This window comes from Carassius auratus, chromosome 14 (assembly GCF_003368295.1).
Source record: "Carassius auratus strain Wakin chromosome 14, ASM336829v1, whole genome shotgun sequence".
Lineage (NCBI taxonomy): Eukaryota > Metazoa > Chordata > Actinopteri > Cypriniformes > Cyprinidae > Carassius > Carassius auratus.
The window spans coordinates 2,455,261-2,482,083 of NC_039256.1; the positions used below are offsets into that span (position 1 = coordinate 2,455,261).

At 39.0% G+C, this 26,823-nt stretch overlaps 4 protein-coding genes across 4 annotated transcripts in view; 1 reads left to right on the forward strand and 3 right to left on the reverse strand.

Annotated features, from left to right (window-relative positions):
- LOC113113415 (thymosin beta-a) overlaps positions 1 to 54 on the reverse strand; it is a 3,917-nt gene extending 3,863 nt beyond the window's left edge. Inside the window, exon 1 of the mRNA XM_026279589.1 lies at positions 1 to 54. This exon is cut by the window's left edge and continues 49 nt beyond it. The gene's annotated coding sequence lies outside the window, so the exon portion shown is untranslated.
- Positions 55 to 994: 940 nt separating this feature from the next.
- On the reverse strand, positions 995 to 3,477 carry LOC113114448 (solute carrier family 25 member 53). Its single transcript, XM_026281380.1, has 3 exons — positions 3,310 to 3,477; positions 3,195 to 3,223; positions 995 to 2,098 (listed from the first exon to the last, which is right to left on the reverse strand). Exon 3 carries the CDS (start codon positions 2,078 to 2,080, stop codon positions 1,208 to 1,210), a length of 873 nt encoding a protein of 290 aa, XP_026137165.1. The 5' UTR covers positions 2,081 to 2,098; positions 3,195 to 3,223; positions 3,310 to 3,477; the 3' UTR covers positions 995 to 1,207.
- Positions 3,478 to 4,341: 864 nt separating this feature from the next.
- LOC113113416 (ribose-phosphate pyrophosphokinase 1-like) lies at positions 4,342 to 8,664 on the reverse strand. The gene is made up of 7 exons (XM_026279590.1): positions 8,364 to 8,664; positions 6,929 to 7,112; positions 6,663 to 6,761; positions 5,920 to 6,044; positions 5,645 to 5,818; positions 5,401 to 5,560; positions 4,342 to 4,836 (listed from the first exon to the last, which is right to left on the reverse strand). The coding sequence occupies exons 1-7, from the start codon at positions 8,483 to 8,485 to the stop codon at positions 4,744 to 4,746; spliced, it is 957 nt and encodes a 318-aa protein (XP_026135375.1). The 5' UTR covers positions 8,486 to 8,664; the 3' UTR covers positions 4,342 to 4,743.
- Positions 8,665 to 10,784: 2,120 nt separating this feature from the next.
- LOC113113417 (BTB/POZ domain-containing protein KCTD12-like) lies at positions 10,785 to 25,514 on the forward strand. The gene is made up of 2 exons (XM_026279591.1): positions 10,785 to 12,141; positions 24,561 to 25,514. Exons 1-2 carry the CDS (start codon positions 11,325 to 11,327, stop codon positions 25,061 to 25,063), a joined length of 1,320 nt encoding a protein of 439 aa, XP_026135376.1. The 5' UTR covers positions 10,785 to 11,324; the 3' UTR covers positions 25,064 to 25,514.
- The last annotated feature ends 1,309 nt before the right edge of the window (positions 25,515 to 26,823 follow it).

Here is a 26,823-nt window from a genome sequence, read left to right on the forward strand (position 1 = left end):
TGTGCGCTGAAGCTGCGCGGCCGCTTTAAATACTGCACATCACTGCACAAACGCGCGCGCTCTGATTGGCTCAGACCCTCACCACTGTATTCTGATTGGATAAACGCGCAGCGATTCTGCATTGTGATTGGACAAACCTGCAGCGCAGTGAAATAACGTTAAGAGAGATAACTCTTATAAATGAAAACGACTGCTATAGTTAAAACAGTGAATGTGTGTTTCTAGACACCTCGACTCATGATAATGCATCTGATGCTGATTTTTCTACTTACTGAGAGAGAGAGAATGTGAATCTATCAGCAGCGCCATCGTGTGGCTATTAACCTCTTCAGACGCTGATGCACAATCCTAAATTACTGCTGATTCAAAGACAGAGAAGCCTTTAACTTTAAATCACTTAAGAGCCCATCAGCCACAGATAATTACTGCTACAACAGGACTTTTATAAGACCTGCTTTAAATTGAGTTTGAATTATAATAGATCAAAACTTAATTTCATCTACATAAAAAGTGGAAAAACTCACAGATTTTCAAAAGGATACCGATTGAGTTTAAATGAACATTTGCTGAGAATGTGCTCACTCTCAGGTCATCCAAGATCAGGGTGAGTGTGTTTCTTCATCAGGTTTGTAGAAATGTAGCACTGCATCAGTGTCTCATCAGTGGATGCTCTGCAGTGAATGGGTGCCGTCAGAATGAGAGTCCAAACAGCTGATAAAAACATCTCGATTATGGGTGTGTTTCATATTTTGTCTTCTCCAGATGTTCACTGATGGACTGGAGTGCTGTGGATCATTGTGTTGTTTTTATCAGCTGACGGCACCCATTCACTGCAGAGCATCCAATGATGAGACACTGATGCAATGCTGCATTTCTCCAAACCTGATGAAGAAACACACTCACCCTGATCTCGGATGATGGCCTGAGGCTGATGACATTTCATTGTTATTTATTTATTAAAGACATTAACAGCTTCAAACTAATTGTAGTTAAGCTTGCACAGGCTCTCCTGCAGACGGACGGTGTTTGTAGTGGACTAAGAAGCAAAACAGGCATTCCCCTTAATTGCATGTGGATCGTTTGGCATTTTAATAGAACTGAGCAACTGTACAGTTTCATTCCTTGACATCTACAGTATTCATGTCAACTCATGCATCATCATCGCACCAGCAGTGAATCACATCCCCGTTATAAACAGCATCGCGTGTTAACCTGAGCTTCTGGAGCGCTTCTTGAGCTGGTCGTAGATGGCAGTGGTGATTCCCCAGGTGATGCAGGAGCGGAAGATGACCAGCGATCCTCCACGGTAGAGAAGCACCAGCCTGCGCTGCCGGGCCGCCCAAAGCCTCTTCCAGCTGCTCCTGACCCCTCCGCCTCCGTCCACCTGGGCCTGCATGTTAGCCACCAGCACAGAGAGAGGGTACAGCGGCAGACTGATCACCATTGAGTTCAGCACACCAGTGATGAAGGAGGACGCGACAGGGGAACAGCCACAAGCCCGGAGAGTCTCACACATGGGGTCCTTCAGCCCAAAGTACAGGCTGCTCCCTAAGGCATTACGCACGAGCACAGGCAGGAAGGCGGTGTAGTAGCCTGATGCCGGCGGCTTTGAGGCAAGTCTGTGCAGTATGCTTCTTAATGTGGGAAGGCTAGCGTCGTTCCTGCTGTTCTGCAGGACGTTCTGCACGCGCTCGAATGGAGTAAAGAGCACGGCCTCCAGCACACCTGCCCCCAAACCTGCCACAGCAGGGAGGGCCATCCTGGGAACAGCACTCGTGTCCCGGAGAGACAGCTGCTGCAGGAGGGTGTCCTGCAGGCCGAACAGGAGCGTGCCGTTCAGCGACCTCATCAGTAAAGGTGGTGCCACACCGCGGTACAGTTTGAGCGGACCCTCCCTGCGCAGCTGGGACACCGCTTCTCGCACCAAAGTGCTGTGCAGCTGCTGGCGAAACACGGTCTTGTACAGAGGGAAGGTGACGAGGGTGGTCAGCGTGGAGATGAGGCTCGACGTCCCTCCGTGTAAGTAGCTGTGAAACCAGACCACAGAGTCTGCAGGCTCCTGACGCGAACCGCTTCCCATCTCTGATCCTGTGAGGAGCTGAGAGTCAACATACATTAATGCTCATTATAACATAAGAGCATAAGTGCTTTCACAGAAAACAGCGTACTCATGCCTCGCCAAATCAGCAGAGCAGTGGTTTTATAAGAAAATCTTTTTGTTTTGCATTGTCTGTTGGATAAACTGTTTTTTTTTTGCATGTTAATTTGTAACTTATTAATTTTTTCTGAAAGCCATCAAATGGCCCATAATAATTGTAAATAGAGATGGAAGAAGGCAGTGGCTGTAATGTCTGTGAGAGTCTAAGAGAGGACTAAGTCATTTTCCTACATCTGTAGCTTATTCCTTCACTCCACATTAAATGAAGGGACCCCACATTTAGCAGGATGGTCCCCAAACTGCTCATCATCATCTCAGCGCACAAACATGCATCCATCCGACACTAGGTGGCGCTATAAGAAGGCATTCTGAATCCTAACTATGAAACCCATGTATTTTTCTCCAGCAGCTCATCACAATCAATACACACCACATCCTGCTGATGCTCGCAAGCTGCACGATAATGTCACCAGACGAAATGATGCAAGTAGCACTAAAATGCATATAAGGTCATTCTAGTTTATTAAATAAAGTTTAGTTTAACATAATCAGTTTGCAAAGAAATCTGTGATCTCCAAAAGCTCATTAAATGTTATCTTAATTTATTTTTTAATATATATATATATATATATATATATATATATATATATATATATATATATATATATATATATATATATATATATATATATATACATATAAATCTTTATGATGTTGAAAACAGATTCCGGTCACAGATAAAACAGAGAGACAATAAGATTTGCAGCTTTTAACATAAAACACATAATAATAACTGTTTATAAAGACGCACTGTTTACAAAAAGAGACATCGAGTCCGACCATGTTTGTCTGTTTTTACCGATATATGATCTTCCCAACTGTAGTAGTAGTGATCGTAAGAAATATATCTTTATGTTCAGAGGCTGTTTTTCATTTAAAGTAAAATTATGAGGTTTTAACAATCGCACCCGCCCTGATAATGTTATTATCGATCGATCAGAGTAAACAACAGCCAGCCCTCATCATACAGGCTTACCTTTGGAAATGTCGCTGTTATATTTTTCCCTGTAACAAGAAAAAAACAGATTAACTGTCTTGCATCGACTGAAAACCCAAAGTGACACAAAAGGACACACAAAAAAGCCATGTACCTGAGCGTCTTCTGACTGACAAACATGCGTTATTACCACAGGCCCGAGCTGATGAAAAACGAATATAGAATCTGAAATATAATAGATATTAGTCTCTATTATCAGACTAAAGATTATTCCGTTATTCGCTGTAGCGCTCTTGACGCCCCACCGGCTCCTGACGCGACGCTCCTGTGACGCGACGCGACGCGCTGCTTCCGGCATTCGGATAATTCTATTGTTTTATATTTACAGCTATATATAACATAATTATAACTATATAACATAATTAGCGGATTGTTTTTAATTATATCTATACATCTACTTATGTATATGAAACACACACACACACACACACATATATATATATATATATATATATATATATATTTTTTTTTTTTTTTTTCAGTTAAATCTCGATACAATGTTCTTGATAACCTTGCACACCAGCCATTCTTAGTTACTCACTTCTGGATCTATTTATGGTTTGTGTGGATTCACTTCCACAGATCACTTCCTCACCAGATTAACAAAATCAACGTTGTTTTCCAATTATTCAATTCTCTTCAGGGGAGAATGCATTTAAAATCGGAACATATGAACAATAAATGTAGATTAGTACTCTGAAATATAAATATAGAGCACTAAACCAGTCATAAGTGTCATTTTTTTTAAATCGATATATATAATTCATCCGAAACGGGTTGATGTGTGGTTTGTGAGATACAACTATTTGGAAATCTGGAATCTGAGGGAGCAAAACAATCTAAATATTGAGAAAATCATCTTTAAAGTTGATCAGATTAAGTTCATATTACAAATCAAAGGTTATGTTTTTATATATTTACAGTAGTACATTTACAAAATATCTTCATGGAACAGGATCTTTATTAATATCCTAATTATTTTTTGCATAAAAGAAAAAAGTATATTTTTGACCCATACAGTGTATTGTTTTCTATTTCTACAGATATACCCCAGAGACTGCTTTTGTGCTCCAGGGACACGTGTGGTTTAAAGAGATCAAAGAAATCAGTACACAGGAGAGAGATATGAATGGCGTAATGTCACCAAAATGATTTTTTATTCAAAGAAATGTTCATTTACAAAGAGTTATTAAAAACATAATTGAAAAGCAAAACCAGGAAAGTGAAATAAAACCAATGTTTTGTTAAGAATCTACCGTTGAGCTGCAGTCTGCGAAGGACACGAGCTAAAAACCGCTTAAATCTACGTCTTACAATTCAGGAGAAAGCGTGTCCACCGGTTTTCTTCAAAAATGATTTCCAAGTCATTTCTCCACCGCTTCATTCATCACGTGACTTTACTTTTCTCAAAGCACAGGAACTGATACAGATGGATGCGAATAAATAGATGAGGTTGTGACCGGCTCTTCCACAGTCACCGAGTGTAACAGAGATGTATGAGTGTATGAGCCTCGTCCGGGAGAAGACCTCACAGAGGAACGTGGCTGAACAGATACGACACGGACTCGCCGTTGTGCGTCCTTCGGATGGCCTCGGCCAGGATCATGGAAATATCGATGACCTGCGGAGATCAGTGAAGCACAGAGAAACCTACATGACACAAGCCCAAAACACAAGACACAGCCACCAAAGCAAAGGAGATTCTGCGCTAATTTGATCTAATATTTCATGCATTTTAAAGTGTTATATAGTGATCGACCGATATTTATATTTTTTTATAACCGATACCAATTATTTGCATGTTTAGGTGTCCGATAACCGATTTTCTGAACCGATATTTATTAACACTTATAAAGTAAATAACTGACTGGCTGTTGTGTTAAATAAAGTTTACTAACTACAGTAAATCACTGTTGTTGTCTCGTCTCCTCTCAGATGTACTGCAATGGCGATCTTGCACACAATTCTCAAAACCCCCACAAGATGACACCGATTATCGGTGAATCCGATATTACAAAACCGATATCCGATTATAATAAAATGCTTAAATATCAGGGAAAATATCGGTCGATCTCTAGTGTTATAGATTGATGTAGCAAATAAGCCCTGATAACAATTATTGACCTATAATCTACGTTTTGATGAAAGAAAGAGCACCATGCTGATTCAGTATTTCCAGACACACCTGTATTTTGGGACAGTGCTTCATCTTCTCCTCCTGAGGGATGGTGTTGGTCACCACTACAGCCTCGAAGCAGGCGTTGTTGATGCGTGAAATGGCTGGACCGGAGAAGATGCCATGGGTGAGGATGGCATACACTTTAACCGCTCCTGCGGAGATTAACCTGAACACACACATGCAGTGTTACAGTTGGTGAAGCACTCAGTGTGTGTGTGTGTGTGTGTTATCATGGTCATCAGCTCCTCACTTATCAACAGCGTGGCAGACGGTGCCGCAGGTGTCTGCCATATCATCCACTAATATGGCCACGCGGTCCTTCACGTCTCCCACCAGAACCATGCGGTCCACCTCGTTGGCCTTCTTCCTTTCTTTGTGAATGAGGGCGAAGTCAACATTGAGCCGGTCTGCAATGGAGGTGACCCTGTCGATGGAGAAACACAGGTCAGGGATCAGCCTCTACACACACACACACACACACACACACACAGACACAGACACAGACACACACACAGACACACACACCTCTTGGCTCCTCCAGCGTCAGGAGACACGATGGTGCAGGTCTTCCACTCGGGGATGTTCTCCTTGATCCACTTCAGAACGGCAGGCTCTGCATATAAGTTGTCCACTGGAATGTCAAAGAAACCCTAAAAGAAGGAAAGCAAAATCATTGATCTGTAGTTTTGACCTTTGATGCATTTCCAAGAACGGTTTTCCTGCAGCTGATTGAGCAGAACGTGGCACCAGCACCACCACGGTCATGGGTTTGATTCCCAGCTGACTGATCAAACATATCCTCTCAGTGCGAAGCAAGCTGCCTTGGATGAAAGTGTCCAGCAAATGCATGCATGCAAATGTTAATGTAGGCATTTATGATTGCTGAATAATAATAATAATATGTATGCATGATATACCGGCCACCATATCGGTATTAGCTGAGAAATGTAGTTTTTTTTTGTTATCGATGTTTTTTTTTTTATATCAATGCATTTTGATTCTTTACACACGACTGGTTTGTAATTTGGATTTAGATTTATTGGCCAAAATATCAGTTATCAGCTTTCAGATATAAATAATTTTTGGTTATCTGTATTCCCCAAAGTTTTTTATATCAGTGCATCCCTAATATGACTTCACTGTTTTCTATTATTCTCACTCTACACCAAAATCAACAGAAACAACATGGGCGTCATGTTTCTATTTCTTAAACACATTTGTGAGTGTGTGTTCGGTCACTAAATCCTTCTGAGTGCTATAAAGCCCACCTGTATCTGAGATGCATGCAGATCCATGGTTATGATGTGGTCAGCTCCAGACACCGACAGCATATTTGCCACCAATTTGGCAGAAATAGGTGCACGACTCTGCAGAAAACAAAGCAGAAGACCAAACACATTGAGTGAAATAACAAAGATTTATTACAGTGACACACACAACCGACTTCCCATCAACAGCATTCTAACAATTCCTCATGTAACTTTCACTGGCAGGCAATGGCACAGATTTCATTGTATTATAGCCTTCGTCCCACCTTGTCCTTCTTGTCCTGCCGGGCGTAAGGGAAGCAGGGGATGACCGCTGTGACTCGGCAGGCCGATGCAATCTTGCAGGCGTTTATCATAATCAGGAGCTCCATCAGGTTATCATTGATTTCTCCACAGCCGCTCTGGACTATGTACACATCCTCTCCACGCACACTCTCTCCGATCTCCACGCTGCAGAAGACAAACACAAACACAGTGCATCATGACGTCACACTGTAATACAATCATGTAATCTTGGAGTAAAGTGTAAATAAAACTCGAACTGAATATTGTAATCACTGAGTGGCATCTTTAGTCTGTACTTTTGACATATGAAAGCGTTATTGAAAAAAAACCACTGCATTTGCTTTTGTAAGAGACCGACAGTAAGCCATGAAATAAAAAAACTCTTTCTTCAGGGATCACACCGCCAACCGATTGTGAATGATTCGGGGTCACTGCACACTTTAATGTATGCCCATTCCTACATTAGTGCTTAAATTACATTAAATGGCAATATTAGACAAAAAATGAAGGTTCACACTAAGCAAATAGACATCGCATCGCCTGGCGTGCGGACGCACAGATGTCTGGGAGTTGTAGTTTACACAAACGCACGTGGAGCGCTGGTAGGCGCCATCTGAACTACAACTCCTAGCGGCCCTCGAGAAAAAAGCGCTTCGACCAGTGTTGCCAACTTAGCGGATTTGTCGCTAGATTTAGCGACTTTTCAAACCCCCATAGCGACTTTTTTCCAAAAAAGCGACTAGCGACAAATCTAGCGACTTTTTTTTGACAGACCTTATTTATTCTCTGAGACTCTCCAGTACTGCCGAACGAGCACAAGCGCTCGCGCGCTCTGTCTCTCTCTCTCTCTCTCTCTCTCCCCCCCCCCCCACAGGCAGCGCGCGCACACGCATCTCTATCTGCCCTGTTCAGCGAGCAGAGAGGAGCAGCACTTTCAGTTAAAAAAAGATATTCTGTTGCTTCAAACTCTATTTTACATACAAGTACAGTCGAAATCACAGTTCAACCATTGTCTTAATCTTATGTGTATGTTATTTCATAGTCGTGAATAGGATTTTAGTGCACAGATTAACATCTTTGAGAGCTGGTATGTAGTCTTAATGGACCGCGTTTCAGTCATTATAATATTAATTCCGTTGTCTGACAACAGAAACATTAAAATATAATAATAAAAAACGTTTTATTGAGAATTTTTGCAGCATTAAAATGCAGTACATGAGCACAGAAAGGGCGAGATAATATGACGCACCTACGTCATGAATATGGTAATTACCATATGACGTCATCTAGCGACATTTAGCGACTTTTCAGGCAGGGTTTAGCTACTTTCCATTGAAAGAAGTTGGCAACACTGGCTTCGACAAGTTAAAGCAGCCACATAAAAAAAAAACGTTGAGGCAATTTCCAGAAACTCACCATGTCTCTTGATTGCTGAACTTTTTCGTCACCACTTTTCCTAACTCAAGTCCGAGACGGTCCGCGATCTTCTGAGACAGATCCTGGTGGGAGCTGCCGCTGAAAATCTTGATATTAGGCATGTTTCCGCGAAGATCAGAGAGAGTGCACGAGGAAGTGGGATGTGTGCGCGAGAGCCGGAACCGGAGAATGGTGAATCGTTCAGAGATCTGATATCCGATGATGATATTACCGGTAAAGTGTGAGCCGCCACTACCTTTCCGCCATAGTGATTCTGAACGTGACGCGTGTGACGTCACACACCCGCGCCAAGCTGCGGACTGACGTCACTTCTTCCTCTGCGATTGATTGGTGGTTAACAAAACTCTCTCTCTCTCTCTCTCTCTCTCTCTCGCTCTCTATCTATCTATCTATCTATCTACCTAAAGACTAATGTCATTGGTGTCTGAAGATATTTTGATATTTTGTTGTAGCACATAAGCTGCACACAACAAACCCCAGATCTTCTTATGATGTACTAGATTACCTCATACTGCTTACAAATTAGTTTTTATAACATCATCTGTCAGATTATGTATGTATTTCGATTACTTTTGGATTACTTTTGACCTTACTGATGAGAAAACATAATTTAAAAAAAAAATGTTCTTATCAACATCATGAAGTGTATTAAACATTAGATTTCACAAGGTTTCCTATCTGGGGTTCATGAATAACCTGCAGAGGGTTGATACAAAAAAATGATAATTAATCACAAATTTCATAAATTTAACATATTTAATTAATTAACTCATTTTAAAATAAAAAAACAGTCAAAATAAAGCACTTAAACATTAAAAGTAGAAATACTTGTTTTTACCCACATCCCAGAACTGTAATCATGTAATTATGGTTTAAGTATTGAGATATTACTTAAAATTGTCAAAGCTCAGGTGAAATTCAATCAGATATGTTGAATGTTTCAATGAAAATGTGTTTTTGTCAGTAGTTGATTAGATATGCAACGTTGGGGAACTCTATTTTTTTTTTTTTTTGATTTGACGTGTAATCCTTATCATTCATTAGAGTTCATTGTGTGCATGTATGTTTATAGGCTTACATATACAGTATATGACATAAAAAATTCAATGAATCGTTTCTATGTAATTCAAGTCTGTCTCTCTCTCTCTCTCTCTCTCTCTCTCTCTCTCTCTCTCTCTCTCTCTCTGTGTGTGTGTGTGTATGTGTGAGTGTGTGCGCACAGTTCCATAATGTACTATATATAAGCAGTAGAAGTTTTAGGGTAATTTAAGAAAAAAAAAAAAGTAGAAATAGGGTGAAACAATACATTTTCTATTATTGTGTGAATAATATATGTTAATCATGTAACCAATGAAACAGTAACTGTAATCTGATTATGAGCATTTGAAAATGTAATCAGATCCAATTACAAGCACTTATTTTTGGGCTTTGATCACATACTCCAGATGATGTGTAATCCCTTACTACCAACCCAACACTGTTTATCACAAACATATGTTTTTAAAAATATGCACAACTGCTTCAACATGTCTAATTTTCATCGTAGGGAAAAACTCTTGAGTGCAATGTCAACTCAGCATTTCTGATGAAATGGGAAATAAATCTCAAATGTCCTTTACTGTAACTTGCTTTCATTCAGTGGAACAAAAGAGTCTTCAAGGTTAGATTCAAGCTTCAATGGCTTTTACCAAGAACCCTTTCCAGTATAGAGACTGAACAAAAATGGAAAAATGCTGACGCTGAACTCTGAAGAGTGCAATGGATTAAAGCCAGAGTTCCTAACTTCTGCTTAAGCAATGCTTCATCTGCTTCAGCTCGATTGCATTGTTAAATTAACTTAACACAAAAAAATATCCAGTTACCAGTGAAGAGTCATAATTCTATGCATCTGATTCATTTCGAAGTATTAGTTACCAAAGAAACATCTGGTCAGAGCTTCTTATCCACTAGATGTCAGTGTTACATTCAATTTAATTCCGTCGTGTGTGTTTTATTGATACCTTCTAGATTTAACAATCTGAATGTTGTTTAGATCATTAATGATAGAAACGTTAAATAATGTGAACAAACACCCCCAAACTGAGTCATATTTGTAACAGCAATGAAAATATTAATAACAATGAATAAACAATGCGATTGACAATTAAAAAAAAAACTGTTTTAGTAATAAAAATAATAAGAAGGCCTACATATGTATTTATCCTTCATGCATAAATCACCCAGTTAATAAAGTTTTATGAAATCCCTCAAAATGTGTTATTATGTATTATGATTCGTTTGAGAGACAATAAAGTGTAAGACTTTTTGGTTATTAATCAACTGTTTTCATCATATTTGCGGATGACGCCAAGAAAGCGGGGGGCGGAGTCAGCACTGGTGACGTCGCGGTGTAGGGGCGTGGTCGGCTCGAGGGAATATTACGGTCCGGTCGCGGTGCGCGCAGCGAGAGAACGCGCGAGACGCTCAGCTTCACGACGCTTTGTTATTTACATCTGTCTCTTCAGAGGACATTTTACTGACGTTTTCTCAACAGGCGTCACTTTAGATGCATTTCCCTCCGTGCTTGTTCTGTGTGCTTCATAATAGCTGTCTGTGAATCAGAGCTTGTCTGCATGTTTAAGAGCTTCGAGTATGGACATGGACAAATGAAAGGGACATCATCTGATAACTCCACGCAGCGTTTGACATCGGTGAGCGTTTCTGAGCCGCGTGCGCAAACACACGTGATGTAAAACCCTTTGCTGACGGATTATTATTATGCATAAATTGTGTTTTGACTGTGATGTTGAAATGGAGACGTGTTGTGAGTTCATTGGAATATATCTGACATTACATTATTGATATCAAAACAACACTTACATTAGCGTACAAAGTGTGAGTTTTTTTCCTACTTTTTAAAGTTTCGGTTCTTTCATCAAGTGTTTGTCTTGTATCTGAAACATGGCTTTAAATGCCAATGCTGTTAGCCTTCCAGTCGAAGACGTGTCCTTCCCTGAAATCATTGAGCTGAACGTGGGGGGTCAGGTGTACATCACGCGCGTCTCGACTCTGACCAGCGTGCCGGACTCGCTCCTGTGGGAGATGTTCAGTCAGAAGAGCACCAGCAGTCTGGCGCGAGACACCAAAGGCCGTTTCTTCGTGGACCGAGACGGATTCCTGTTCCGGTATATTCTGGACTACATGCGAGACGGTCAGCTGGTGCTCCCGGAGCACTTCCCCGAGCGAGGCCGTCTGCAGCGAGAGGCCGAGTTCTTCCACCTCCCTGAGCTGGTGAAGCTGCTGGCCCCCAAGCTCACCAAACAGAGCTCTCTAGGGGACGAGGGCTGTCAGAGCGACCCCGAGGACCCCTCGCCCGGGGCCGACGTCGCCCGCAGCCTCGGGGCCGCTCCCTGCTCCGGCGACGGGAAGTGCTCCGGCTTCATCACCATCGGCTACCGGGGCTCCTACACGCTCGGCCGGGACAGCCAAACAGACGCCAAGTTCAGACGCGTGGCTCGGATCATGGTGTGTGGGAAGACCTCTCTCGCTAAGGAGGTTTTCGGGGAAACGCTGAACGAGAGCCGCGACCCCGATCGCCCTCCAGAGCGCTACACGGCGCGCTATTACCTAAAGTTCACTTTCCTGGAGCAGGCTTTCGACCGGTTGGCGGACGCCGGCTTCCACATGGTGGCCTGTAACTCCACAGGGACCTGCGCCTTCGCTCACGAGCAGACTGACGACAAGATCTGGGCCAACTACACCGAATACGTATTCTACCGTGAGTGATCTTAACCCCTGCCTCCCGAGCCAGAGATCATGTAGACGCTTCTAGATCACGTCCTTCCCTCATCAGAGCCCTTCATGCCTCGCTCCAGACCTTCCCTCCCTTCAGACGAGCCCTGATCTCCCCCTTCTCTCAGCTCCTGAGTGATTGTGGACGTGTGTTGTCCAGCTAGAAGCTGGAGACGAACTGCTAAACTAGGCTTGAGCCATTCGAAAGGGCTTCTCTTCTGTCACTCAGATTGGACATATTAGAAAGATTGTGAGCTGGGGTGCGTTTCCCAAAAGCATAGATGCTAACCTGTTGGCAATTTAGTTGGTTGGCAATGGGAAATTGTATTGCAACCAACAAAGTTGCTAACTTAGCTAGCTACTATGCTTTTGGGAGATGCACCCCTGGTCGTGTTTATGGTGTGTAACACTTTGAGGCTTTCAAAGGTTATAAACTATACAGATCACCACACAACAGTCACTGTGAGAGCAGAAGATGAAATAATGCAGAATATTTCCACTGGAAAAGCTGTTTTACATTGAATCCTTAGCATTAGACGTCTAATGAATAGTGCCAAGGCAGGATTTGGATTTATTAGCCACAGAACGGTGTAAGACTTGAAAGTATGCTGTGTTTTATTATTATTAAGCGTTCAGTGTTTTTCACACGTGTGTGTGTGTGAGAATACACAAGTTTTATTTGCACGTCCACATGCATCTCGTTGTTTATTATGAATCCGATATTTCAGTTGCTTACCATTAGTGTAGATTGTATTGATGTTTTTTGAGTTATTTAATTTTTTCTCATTTAATTATACATTTAAATGATATTTAAAATGATTATTTAGATGCATTCAGTGATGTTGATTATTAGTTATTTTGTGATTAAGTAGATTTTCCTTCTGAATTAAATGTAATGCCTTTGTTTTTTCACACCGAGCAGGTGTATCCTAAAAACGCATCTGTATGAACTGAAACACAGGCAGAATAGAGTATCTCCCAATAGAGTTTAGATATGAGATGTGATGTGGGATAATGCATATCAGCCAGTGATTTATTTGATGTCAATTAGAAATTAACTTAATCCCTTAAGAAATTAAAAATCTTAATTTCCCGATAGTCTTTTAAAGGTTACTTGCGGGCGTTGTTTAACGTGAAATGCTAGCCTCAAAGTGTCTTTATGAAAGCATGAATAAAAACATAATTATCCAACATGTATTCTGTCCTAAATATAAAACGAATGGTTGTACTCCATTTGCATATTATCCAAACAGACCCAAATGTCATACGAACACATTTCCTGTAAAATCAATGATTAAATGAAGGCAACAGATAATGCTGTTAATGCAGTAAGCAGTGCCTCATTCATCACCGAAATCTCTCTACTGAAGACCAGTTTAAAGATTAAGAGTAATAAAAGTCAGAAACAGCTTAAGGTTTAATAAAATAGATCTATGTTTGTTCTGTTTCTAGCTGCATTTATTTGTTATACTGATATTTGGTAGATCTGTGTTGCTCAGAGAAAGTTAAAGAGAAAATGGGATCAGATTATTAAACTCTGTCACATGTTGTCTCTTCTCCCCTGAATCCTCTGTTATCACTTTCATTTCGCTCCACGAAGACTTCAAAGCGTGAACATAGGCAAGACCAGAATGAAAACCAGGACAAACCTGTAACCAGCTCAGTCGAAGCAGATTACCCAACAGCCTTTGTGTCGCCGTGTCTAATCTGTTTAATTAAGATTGTGCTGGCACACTGAGCAGCTCCTGTGAGGAACCAGGGAAAAACATTGAAATATCTCTTCAGCTCAGCAAATAATAACATCAGTCACGATGTTTCTTCTTTTTATTCAGTTTAGCTAGTGTCTATTGGGGTCAGTATGAATGAAACATGCACATGTGAGTGTTTCAGTGCTCCATAATGTTCGGGGAGTATTGAATTCACCAAGTACAACATGTTCCTGTATCAACATTTCAATCAGCCAATCAGAATTGAGATATAACTTTATGGAAATATCTGTTTTAGGCTTAAAAACAGGGTTAGGTGCTTCTACAGCCTTGTTATTCAGCTATCATTTCCCACTAATTTTAGGAATAAATTATAGGTAGTCTATTTTTTTGGACAAAAATGTTCAACCAGGATTGATCCAAGTCTTACTTGGCAAAGTCACGGCGACCCGTAATGTTCCCATCCAAAATTGGTTGCAAATGCCATTTCATGTTGACTTGTATCTCTAAAACGCATCTAAGCTCTGTGTTATAGCTAAATGGTGCTGTGATTTGTGACCGTGTACGTGTCGCTCCTTCACCCTGGCCTGCAGTATAATTGTTGCATCGTGTGCCAATGTTATTTATAGGGTCCAGGCACAGTGTTAAGCAGCACTGCAGTCTGTGAACTCCAGGGAGTCAAACTCATGCTCATCACAGGCTCTCATATATCCCCCCAGTAAACATAATACGATTTTTCAGTGAGCGGTTCTTGGATTTTTCCAGTTGATTCACTGAAATCATTTATACCTTTGACTGAAGGCACACAGCTCTTGATGTGTGGACGTGGTGATGGTGTCTCTATTGATCAGCTTTGCTAATTTAAAGAGGCAGCGAGGGGCTTAAAACATGTCTGCTGAGAACGAGAGGCACAACCTCTCTTGCCCCTGAACTGCTTTTTATTTCATGGTATTATTTCTGGTTTAAATGAAGTTCAGTTTATAAAAAATAAAAATGTGCTTCTCTAGAGAAAAAAGTACCAGAAATGCTGCATTCAGTTTGTATTAATTCATTATGGACACTTCTTTCAAAATTATTTTGAGCTTCTGTTCCAAATATCCTGAAGGAATGCAAAGATTGCTATTACAGTATCTGTCATAACTTGCAACCAACAATCCATTGGGAACCTAATGGATTCAAATAAGAATCCAATAACATCATACTCAAACTGAGATGTTCTTTCTTTTCTCAGTGCAACTGAATCGTTTTTGGTTTGTAGCTGATGCTAAGAAGATTCTTATTTGACTTCACATTATGATAAAAATTGCATTGGCATTCCTGTTCGTTCCCATCTCTGTTACTGCGTGTCAAAAACATCTCTTTTGTTTTCCATTTATTTCATAGTATATTTGGTGTAAAAGGGTTTTTCCAAACTAGGAACAAGGAAGTCTTGGGTTACGCTTCATGTGGAGTCTCACAAAGCAATCCTAACTTAATTTATAGTTTGCATTTTGCAATATTTGCATGTTCCCAGTCATTATTATTATTATATTATAACAAACTCTATAATATCATAATATGATGCATTCCTCGTGTTGCTTGTGTCTAAATAAATTGCTTTTAAAGCACCTCACATTCTTTGGATCTCTTGCATCCATTGATCTATGCAAAGTATTTGACATATACTTAAATAATACAGTGAGGCTGGTGTCTTTGCCTGCTGAGACACAGTCGTACAATTTAGCAGATAGTACATACTCCGAATGATGAAGCAAAAATACCACAGTTTACAGCCAAATAGCATACAATGAAAGAAGAGCTGTGGAGGCAGAAGGACGTAGGTGGATTTGAACTCTGCTTCAGACTGAAGCATTAAAAAGAAAAGAAAAAAAAACACTAAAGTAGCTGAAAATAGCATTTTAAACAATTTTAGGTGAAACATGCACAAGACTGAAACGTCTTGATTATATACTCAACCTAGGGTCACGGAGTAGAGAATGAGACATATGGCAGAGCTATTAAGTGGCTTGTTCCATCCTACGGGAACCGTTCCCTTTCTTTGGTTCACTCAACACTACTGATGCTATATGATATGCACTGTTACACCTGATTAGACAGATGAAACCTGGGAACCAGTAGTTCATGCCCAGATTATAAAATCAGACAAAAAGGTTTGAAGAAGCCTGCCTGCCTCCACACACATTTCCTCCAAAGGATGAATCCTTAGACAAAGCCTGTGAAGAAGCAACACTTCTGGTAGAGTGAGCTAATTAACAAACATGTCTCATAAGCAAGAGAAACTGCATCCTTTACTCAATGCACCCCTGTGGCGGCCATCAAAACAACAAACTAACAGCTGATCATATGCTACGGGCTTGTTCAGACAACATAAATTCATAATATCCTTACTGGAAAAAACTAAGTATTAAGGAGAAACTCCACAACCTGAGAGCAAAATCTACATAGGATGGGCACAAAAAGACCTGTAAATCATCAACACTCTTAAGGGATGTGAAGGCCATAAACATGACCATCTTGTAAATCAGAAATAAATCCAAGTCTGACTCGAGTCTAGTTGGATTGGAGAAACTTCTGTGGTTATAGATAAAGCCCAAGAAGGAACAATATCTTAATATATTGTATATCTCAAGAGCAGCTGGGGACCAGATCTATTTAAAATTATTTTTTAAAGACTGAACCAACAGTTTCCACATTTCTGGCTGGGGACACCACTCAATGCCCCGATCCTGGGAAAGCTTTGAATGGGATCTCCCAGTGACTCTTCAGGAGAGACACAAGATCCCAGAAGCAAACCCTGTTACAATGGAAACAACCCCAGTTCTTGGCACTTCATTGGGAAGAGTCTGTCACTGTGAGTCAAGTACATCAGAGACCAGTGCATATTGGAGAAAGCCTGTCATTTAAGGCAAATGGGGCTGGCCAAGAAGCTTTGGTCAGCTGTGCTTCTATCTGGGCTGCATGGTTCCTCTCAGTCCACCTACAGTTTACTCTTGGCATGTAAGCCAAAGGAGAAGTGCTTTCTGAAGAAAAATAAAACCCTAGTCAACATGGGTAGTTGAAACATGATATCCCATAATAACCCAAGGCTCTTCTGAAAGTATGGGCAGAAAAACCATCTTCCCAAAGAAGAGAAATCTGAGTAGTGACGGTGTGGGAAGGTCCTTCTGTGGAGCTGGCGAGGCAGTACCTTGGTGGGCGGGGCTTGCGGCATCGGCCAATGAACTGGTGTTCTCTGAGTTGAGTGAACCTATTAAAGAGGCTGAAGTGAGGACAGCATCACCGCTGAGCCAACTAGAAGCAAATGTGCTGGGAATCACCTCGACCATCTGGAGCCTTGAGTGTTTAATCCCCCTTTAACAGTCAATAATCTCTAAAAGACTCTATCCTCAGCAACCTGACCCAAAGAGATTTACAAGGATGGGCGCATACCTCTGACTGAGATGCGGTGTGACTTGAGGAGACGTGCACTTTAGTGTTACTTGCCAATATGTGGATTGTAAATGCTTTAGAAGTTAGGATTTCAGCTAGACTACTGTTTATTTTTATCACCCTGTTTAGATCAGTCCGTAACCGATGCTCAGATTCACACACTCACACTGTGAGTCAGATTGGGACTGGCGTGTGTGTAATGCGTTCAGAATCCGTCATGGTACAGGCAGCTGTCACTGCAGATAAACAAGAGACTCTGGGAGAAAGTTCAAAGAGAGTCTAAAGACAAATATTGACACAGTGGGATTAATTACAGCTCGCGTCTGCATTGTTCAGAAACACTCGAAGGAATGGAGATGAGAATCGCACGGATGGAGAAGTACAGTGATATGTTTAACCAATAAATCATCCGTAGTGACGTGTAGAGGGATGGGATTGGAAAGGACCCCGAGGCTCAATCTTGGGTCACCCAGAGGTCAAGCATGCCATTTGTCGAAGCGCTGCCCAAGAGGCTATTAGCTTTGACAAGAGCTGTTCATTTTGTGATTGTGATTTTTTTTGCTTTTAAATTACTATATGTTCTGGTTTCTTCCATGTTGTTACTTCCATGCTGCTTTGTAGTTTACATGTCCAATCATGAGGTGTCAACATGGTGTACCCATGAGGACATGACCCTCTCAATGTATTATCTTAATTATCTAAAAATATCTATTTGAAGTGATGACATCTTGCAACCTTGAAACCCCAAGATTGCAATTTTTTGGCTTTCTTTCACTTTTTGGTTGCACCAAAAATACATCATGAATATCTAGGGGTTATGAAATGTTAATTTAGGATAGATCAACTCTATTTACGTAAGGTGAACAAATATTGAGATTAGTCCATTTGAGATCCACAGCCATTAAAGTGCCCTCTGGAGGAGATGTGACTTCATCATAAAGCCATTATGAGCCGTAACCATAGAGACGCTATGCTTTTATCTCTTTGAGAAGCATCTCACAGCCCACTCGAGGCCAGATCACAGGCTCTGCGCCAGCACTGACAGTCACTTACCGTTTGCCCTTCTGTCATATACGAGATCGCTAGCATACAACCAACTTGAACAGGCGGTCTGTAATCATTTGTACAATTCAATAAAAAATATTGGTATTTTAATGCATGTCTGTTGAAAATGTTCTACTGACTCTGTTTATAGATACAGAAAATAATGTTGGCTCATTCCACAATTTGTAAAAAATATTTATAAATAAATAATGCAGTAATGCAGTTCAATCTTAGACATTTCCATTTATACTCTGTGAGAGGCGTGCAAAATTGCAAAATATAATGCATTTTAAGGCAAATTATACAACATCCCTTCAGGGTGACTATATTCACTGTAAGGCACAGCATCGACATCATTATTGCTTTTATAAAATGTTAAAACATTATAAAAATGTGTAAATGTTTTAACATTTTCATAAAAGCATGTTCACTGCATTCATACTGCCTCCTGTGGAAATAAAAAGATATTGGAGATATTTATTTTGCATAAAAAAACAAGTTTTTATTTATATTCATCTATGAAGAACTATAATACACAATTAAAATTGGAGTTTGATGATTTTCAACAAGATCTTTCTTTCCTGAAAATGCCCTCTGTGTAGAAAGTTAAACCATTACAGGAGAAGAGTCCAAGCTACTCCTTATTCCTATTTAAAGTAATTAATTTAAGTCATTTTAAACTGTGTGTACAGAAATGTCTGTGGGTGGAGTTTTCTGTAAATGGTGCGTTTTGAGACAACTGAAGGGTAAATGATTCTCTGTTAACTCTGTCTAGAAATGAACCTTTCTTTGAATGTTAAATAACATCTTGAGCTGTTGTTTGATGAACATGATTGTGATTGATGATTTTTCACACACACACACACACACACACACACACACACACACACACACACACTTGTTCTCATAACACATTGAAGCTGATTATGGTGCTGTAAAAATGTGCAACTGACAACAGATGGACTGCATGTGAATGAACTGAGGAAGAGATGTCTAAACCCACTTATAGATCCTTCTGTACAGAGTTCCCTTTCCGGCTGATGATTGGCTGATGCAACTGTGTGTCAGCTTTTGCGTAACAATGGTAATTTTTGGATCTAATCATTATTTGGTCATGCTAGGTGCAATAATGCCAGCTTCAGTGTAACAGTAGCAAACTTTGAGTACACAGCTAGTTTACCTCTATAACTGAAGTCTGTACTGTGCAAACACAGCCACAATGAACCCCCCCTCCCCAAATGTGTCTGTCATGTGACTGAAAAATTGTATGTTTAAGAACATGTCTTTACATTGAGTGAAGAAACGTTCAGTATGTTTATTCCTCCATTAAGGAGATTCAGAGAAAGTCATGAGAGCTGCTTGCAGATTTTCTCTCCCACACCAAACACACCATCCCACGTTATATGGACACTATGTTTTGCACACACACACACACACACACACACTGGACAGCGGACAGATAGCACTGGAATGTGCAGGTTCTTGTTCTCTGTTATGTAAGCAGGTTTCAGTGCCGATGAGCCCGTGGCTGAAAGAGGGAGATATTGTGTGTGATTTGAAGCAGATGAAATGATGCCAGAGCTCGAACACAAGTGAAAGCCAGGAGCATTTTCTCATCGCTGTACACAGCTGATCATTTTCTCACAGTTTGCAACACTGATATAAACAGACATCAGGGGACACAAAACAGATTTGGCCGCTTGTAATCCTGGAAGTCTTCCAGGCAAATCCCGTATCCTCACTCCCATATAAACACCACCCAGCATGGATGCATGAAATTCATGATGGATTACATTAAGACACACAGTAATGCTATCAATCAGGATGTACCATACTATAGTGTGTGTGTGGGGGGGGGGTGTATATATATCTGAGATAACATGAAGAAACAGAACAAACTGAGACAGACTCAATCCAGAAGAACTGTGGAAATGTCTCCAAAATGCTTCAAGAAATTTGCAGAGCTTCTTGCAGGTTTCTTGAAGCATCTTGGAGTCATTACCACAGTTCTTCTGGATTGAGTCTGTCTCAGTTTGTTCTGTTTCTTCATGTTATTCCAGACAGACTGAATGATGATCAGATCTCTGTGTGGAGCACTGGCTGCTGTCAGACTCCTTGTGCAAACTAAAATATCACTGGATTATTACATTTATTGTCAAAAATGATGTTTGGAAATGTAAACTGATATTTCCTACTGACATACTACAGCAAAACTTAGAAATAACTGACTTAAAACCGTTTACTTTTGGTGAAAATACTAGGGGCCTAAGACTTTTGCACAGTGCTGTATGTTCAAATGTATGAATATAAATATATTGTAAACTTTAGGTCCCGAGGAAACTGTACAGATTTTTTAAATAGCACAAAATAGAAGAAGCCAAAAAAAACAAAACAGTGTGTGATACACAAACAATACCAGACAAACTTATAAATACCAGATCACTTTTTTTTTAAAATGTAATTAATTTTTCTCTGTGACACTATTTGTGCAATTTGATCATATGTACGGTAAGTGTGAACTCGTGAAATATATTTTGTTATATGAGAGTAAATGTGCAGTATAAAACTAAATATATTGTTAATTTAAAAAATATATTTCATTGAGCTTCACTGTTTACAACATATATTTATATTAACAACATATATTTATTACATTTAAAATATGAAAAGACAACAACAACAAAAAACAATACTACACTGAGGCTAAGGTTTAGGTTTTGGGTTATTTGTTTCAGACTTGTGAAAACAATCATCATTACCCTTCAAACTGAAATTGTGAATTGAAAATACGCCGATTGGAAATGTCAATTTTGCATAGATTTTGCACAATCTAGTCAATGCTCATGTTTACAGCAATGACACGTTTCAGGAGCGTAACATCATAACATAACAACATAACATGACATATCATAACATATGATAACATAACATAACAACATAACATATCATATCATAACATAACATAACATAACAACATAACATAACATAACATAACGACATAACATATAACATGACATAACATAACAACAACATAACATAACAACATAACATGACATATCATAACATATGATAACATAACAACATAACATATCATAACATATCATAACATATCATATCATAACATAACATAACATAACAACAAAACATAACATAACAACAACATATCATAACATACATAACATAACATATGATAACATGACATAACATACATAACATAGCATAACAACAACATAACATATCATAACAACAACATATCATAACATATCATAACATATCATAACATAACAACAACATATCATAACATAAGATACATAACATAACATATGATAACATAACATAACATAGCATAACAACAACATAACATAACATAGCATAACAACAACATATCATAACATATCATAACATAACATAACAACAACATATCATAACATATCATAACATAACATACATAACATAACATATAACATAACAACAACATATCATAACATAAGATACATAACATAACATATGATAACATAACATAACAACAACATATCATAACATATCATAACAACATACATAACATAACATATGATAACATAACATATGATAACATAACATAACATAACATATGATAACATAACATAACATACATAACGTAACATAACAACAACATATCATAACATAACAACAACATATCATAACATAACATAACATACATAACATAACATATGATAACATAACATAACATACATAACATAGCATAACAACAACATAACATATCATAACATAACATACATAACATATGATAACATAACATAACATACATAACATAACATAACAACAACATATCATAACATAACATAACAACAACATATCATAACATATCATAACATAACATACATTAACATAACATAGCATAACAACAACATAACATAACATACATTAACATAACATAGCATAACAACATCATAACATATCATAACATAACATACATAACATATGATAACATAACATAACATACATAACATAACATAACAACAACATATCATAACATATCATAACATAACATACATTAACATAACATAGCATAACAACAACATAACATATCATAACATAGCATAACGTTAACATAACAACAACATAACATATCATAACATAACATATATCATATCATAACATAACATAACATAACATAACATAACATAACAACAACATAACATATCATATCATAACATAACAACAACATTACATAACATAACATCAGCAAATCTGTAATGGAAACGCAGCTACTGTGAATGACATGAGCAGTGAAGAATTTGAATTGTATGTGTCGGTGGGGCACTTAACTTTAGGGAAATAAAAAAATACCGAAGCAAGTATCATTCATTTTAAAGGAAGTAGCACAAGCAACAAGTGAATACATGATATAAAGTTAAATGATAAAAACAAAAGGTATAATATTATAATCAAGACAAAGAGTTTCATCACTTTGTGTTGGTGATGTTAATGTGATGAATGTCTGTGTGAAGTTGAGGAAAACTGTCTTCAAACATCCACTTAAACTCATCAAAACAACAGATGATTACAAGTAAATGATTCAGAAAAGTGATGTCAGTTCTGAGAAAAGCCCAGATGACATTTGCTTTCATATTTTATCTAATACAATAACCTCCAGACATTTTTGAGAGTGACTTTAGTGTCCAAATCCATTTTCAAAGCAAAGACATTGCTTTGAAAATACAAACAGAAAGAGGGATGTGATTGGTTATTCTGTGTGAAGTCCCTGTGGCCTCCACAGGAAGAGTAGGACCTGTTTACCCTGTCCAAAACACCAGCCACAATAGATGTATTGGCTGGTTTATGTGGTTTGATACACTACAGTGAATTTGTCAGGGAAGGATTTGAGTAAAGTTTGCTTTAAGTCTGTGATGTGGTCTGCTTTTAACATGCTTTTTGGTAACACTTTATTTTGATAGTACACTTTATACATTGTGCTAACTATAAGTAACTTTGCACTTATACTTTGTTACTATAAGTAACAATCAAAAACTGTTGTTTTTGATTGTTATCATTTCAGGATTTAAAGCAAAAACAGAACTGCTACATAAGACACCTGCACAAAACAAAAACGTCAGACGGACTGAATGAAACTGACAGCAGGTGGCGCTTGTGGAACAGTAGTTATACAGCATTTTCTGCAGTTTGTGTGCAGTTCTGGAATAGAGATCAAATTAAACTAAAAAAGTTTGTGTGTAGATTGCCTCTTCTTCTACTCTTTCCTGACATAAGCGGTTAGCAAACGCCTCATTTTGGATCGATCGCATATGACTGACTGTATTCATCGAATGACTGCATGAGCTGAATCATGACAACTGTAACATGACAGTTCGGGACAAATACATGTACCGTTACACCCCTACTGTCTAATCCTAACAAAACTCAAAAACAACAACCCAACCCCACCCAAACTCTAAATCTAATGCTCACTAACCTCTATAGGACCAAAACCAAGCAAAACCCATACAAATAAACACATAAAACATCACCACACAGTTGGGCTACTGTGACAGAACCCAGATGAACTGAAAGAACATCTCAAAATTATAATACACACCAAGTTTCATTCCAATCAGACATACCTAAAGCAATATATACCACATAATTGAGAATCACTGCTGGTGCTTTCTGGTACTTTCTAGCCCATCAAAAATAACCTAATGCGATCCAGGAAAAAATTCACCAATGGGTAGTGCCATTGACTCCAAACTGAAATCAGATGAAGGGGGTTGTGCACTTCTAGCAAGTGCACCTTAGTTTCTATCCCTATAGCCCTTACCCCAGCCTTAATCTAACGGTCAACTAATACTCTAATGACAGTTAGTTGGTTTAAAGTTGCAAAGGTACTTGCAGTCAACAGAATATCTAAAGTGAACTATCAATATAAATTGTAGCCTGCTTTCTGTACACTAAACGCTCTAGATTTGCATTATGTTCCCATTGCATGATTACAAATATTCCAATTATTTTAATATATTTTAAAGCTAATGATACACACTCATATTGGGATGATGAGTATTTATTATTATTTCTTAAACTTCTTTTAATTGGTTGAATTCTGTTTAATATAATTATGAATGAAAGTAATAAACTCAACTGTTCTGCAATAGAATATTTTGCAGCACACACTCTCCCAGCAATCTGTGGTGTCGCTAATATATTTTGCCTTTTTTTTTTCTAATGACAGGAGGCAAAGCACCCATGTCCCCCTGCTTCAGTGATCCAGATATCGACAGAGCAGCAGAGGAGACCATATACAACCCACATACGTCTAACGTCTGTAGCCAGGATGACACAAACATTGCCCTTGACCTAGACGATGAATCTCTTTCAGACCCCCTTCCGCCTCTCCCTCCACCCCTTTCACCCCTGGACAGCCCTGAACTGCCTTTGCCCCGCGAACCAAGCCCCCCTGCACTGCCCGCATGTAGTCCAGCACGACCCACCACTTTGCCTTTGAAGACACTGCCCCGACCCATGCCCAGCAACACCACCGCCTCCATCACCACCTCCATCATCACCAGGGAGAACGGTGGACCGCTGAGCAAAGACCCAGAAGAGGAGAGGAAGCTGATGGAGGAAGAGCTAAAGAAATGCATTGATGATTTCAGGAAAATACGCATCCCAAAACTTTTCCCAGACCGCAAGAGACACTGGCAGAGTGATCTGCTCAAAAAATATAATGCATAATATGGATAAACCACCCTGCTGAAAACACCAGCAAAACAAACACGATCTACACAGTGTTATGCATGCCATCTAAATACTACTTTGTGTCAGTATTTATTTGATTGTTCCTTAATCATTTTGAAAACAGTTTTTAAATGTTATGTTATTTCCTGATTAAGTGTCATTTTCAGTAGAAACCTAATTGTTACCGTTAGTTATGTGAGGTTATTTTAGTTATTTTAGAGCTCACAATCTACCTGCCATGCTCCAGCCGTTAGGAATGATGTGAGAGCGAGTCAATCATTTTCATTAAATCAAGTGACAACTCATGAATTGCTGCTTTATTAGCTTCACAAAAAGTCAACTAGCTGCAGTGGAAAGACAATGTTAGTCAAACCAGATTTGTATTGCTGGTCAGCATCACAAACAGGAATTAAAGGGGTATTTGATGCTTTTTTAAAGATCATTATTTTGTGTATTTGGTGTAACAGGATATGTTTACATGCTTTAGTGTTCAAAAAACACATTATTTTTCAAATAATGCACATTAATGTAGGTCCTCTATGCCCCGCCTCCCTCAAACGTGTCGTTTTCTACAAAGTCCCTCCTTCTGACAAGTGCAGTCTGCTCTGATTGGCCAACTGACCCAGTGCATTGTGATTGGCTGAACACCGTAAGTGCTCATCTGAAATGTATAAAAAAATGAATGCAAACACTAATGTCCTTAGTTTTACCATCAGTTCAACACCGAAAGGGGAACAGAGTGGTGTGACAGACACAGTGATGAAGCTCGTATGTGTTTGCAAAACACAAGCCACGTACGGTTAAAACCGCTGACTCCACTGTGATGTGCTCTCTCTCTCTCTCTCTCTCACACACACACACACAAACGTGACGCACAAAACTCTGCATTTGAACATTCAATAGCAAATACTTAAACTAATAACAAAACATACTTACAGTGGCTGATTCAGAAGCACCAGATTGTTGTAGCAAAGTCAGAATTACCCCCTCTTCTAGGTTCACGAAACTGTCGTCCATAAAATGTGTTGCTGTTCTGTTGTAAGTAATCTTAAAGATTCCTAAATGCATCTACTCTCAGAAGAGCAAATAAAGTGCTTTCTTTCTCCTAGATACACACACATCTCCCTGACATGACTGCTGTGTTACTGAAAGCACGCCTTCTTTCTTCACGTGAACATTTGGGCGGCATTACATAAATATTTCCACATAGTGACGTAGACATGTGGGGCGTGTTAGCATGAGCTGTTTTAGGGGGGTGTGGCCAAGTCTTAACTTTGATAAAGAATATCTCTTTGGATTTGAGACTTTAGTCTTTGTGACTTCTTTATGCACCAAAAGCTTGTAACACTCCAAAGAGAAAGTAAAAATTTAGATTCCATCATATAAGCCCTTTAATATAGTGAAAATTGTTTTTGACAATACAAAGCATTTGTTTGTGTTTTTGTTTAAGTCCAAACCAGTTCAGTTGCATGTAGACTATTTCAACAAATATTCCTTAAAACTCGTTTGTTCAAAAAGTATCAAAACAGTCTGAATGAAAATGTTTGTCTTTTAAGCCTGTGTTTGTTTTTTAAATGCACTGATTTATTTTTCAAGCATTTGATGGTTCGAGATTTTTTATAAACAGTTTTTTTCACAACATAATCTGACTATGATATTGTGTGTAAACAGATTACAAAAGTAATTTATTGGTTAATTTAATAGTATAGGCTACAAATATATGAAACCAGATTCTTCCTGCTAATTTCTGTAAGAGC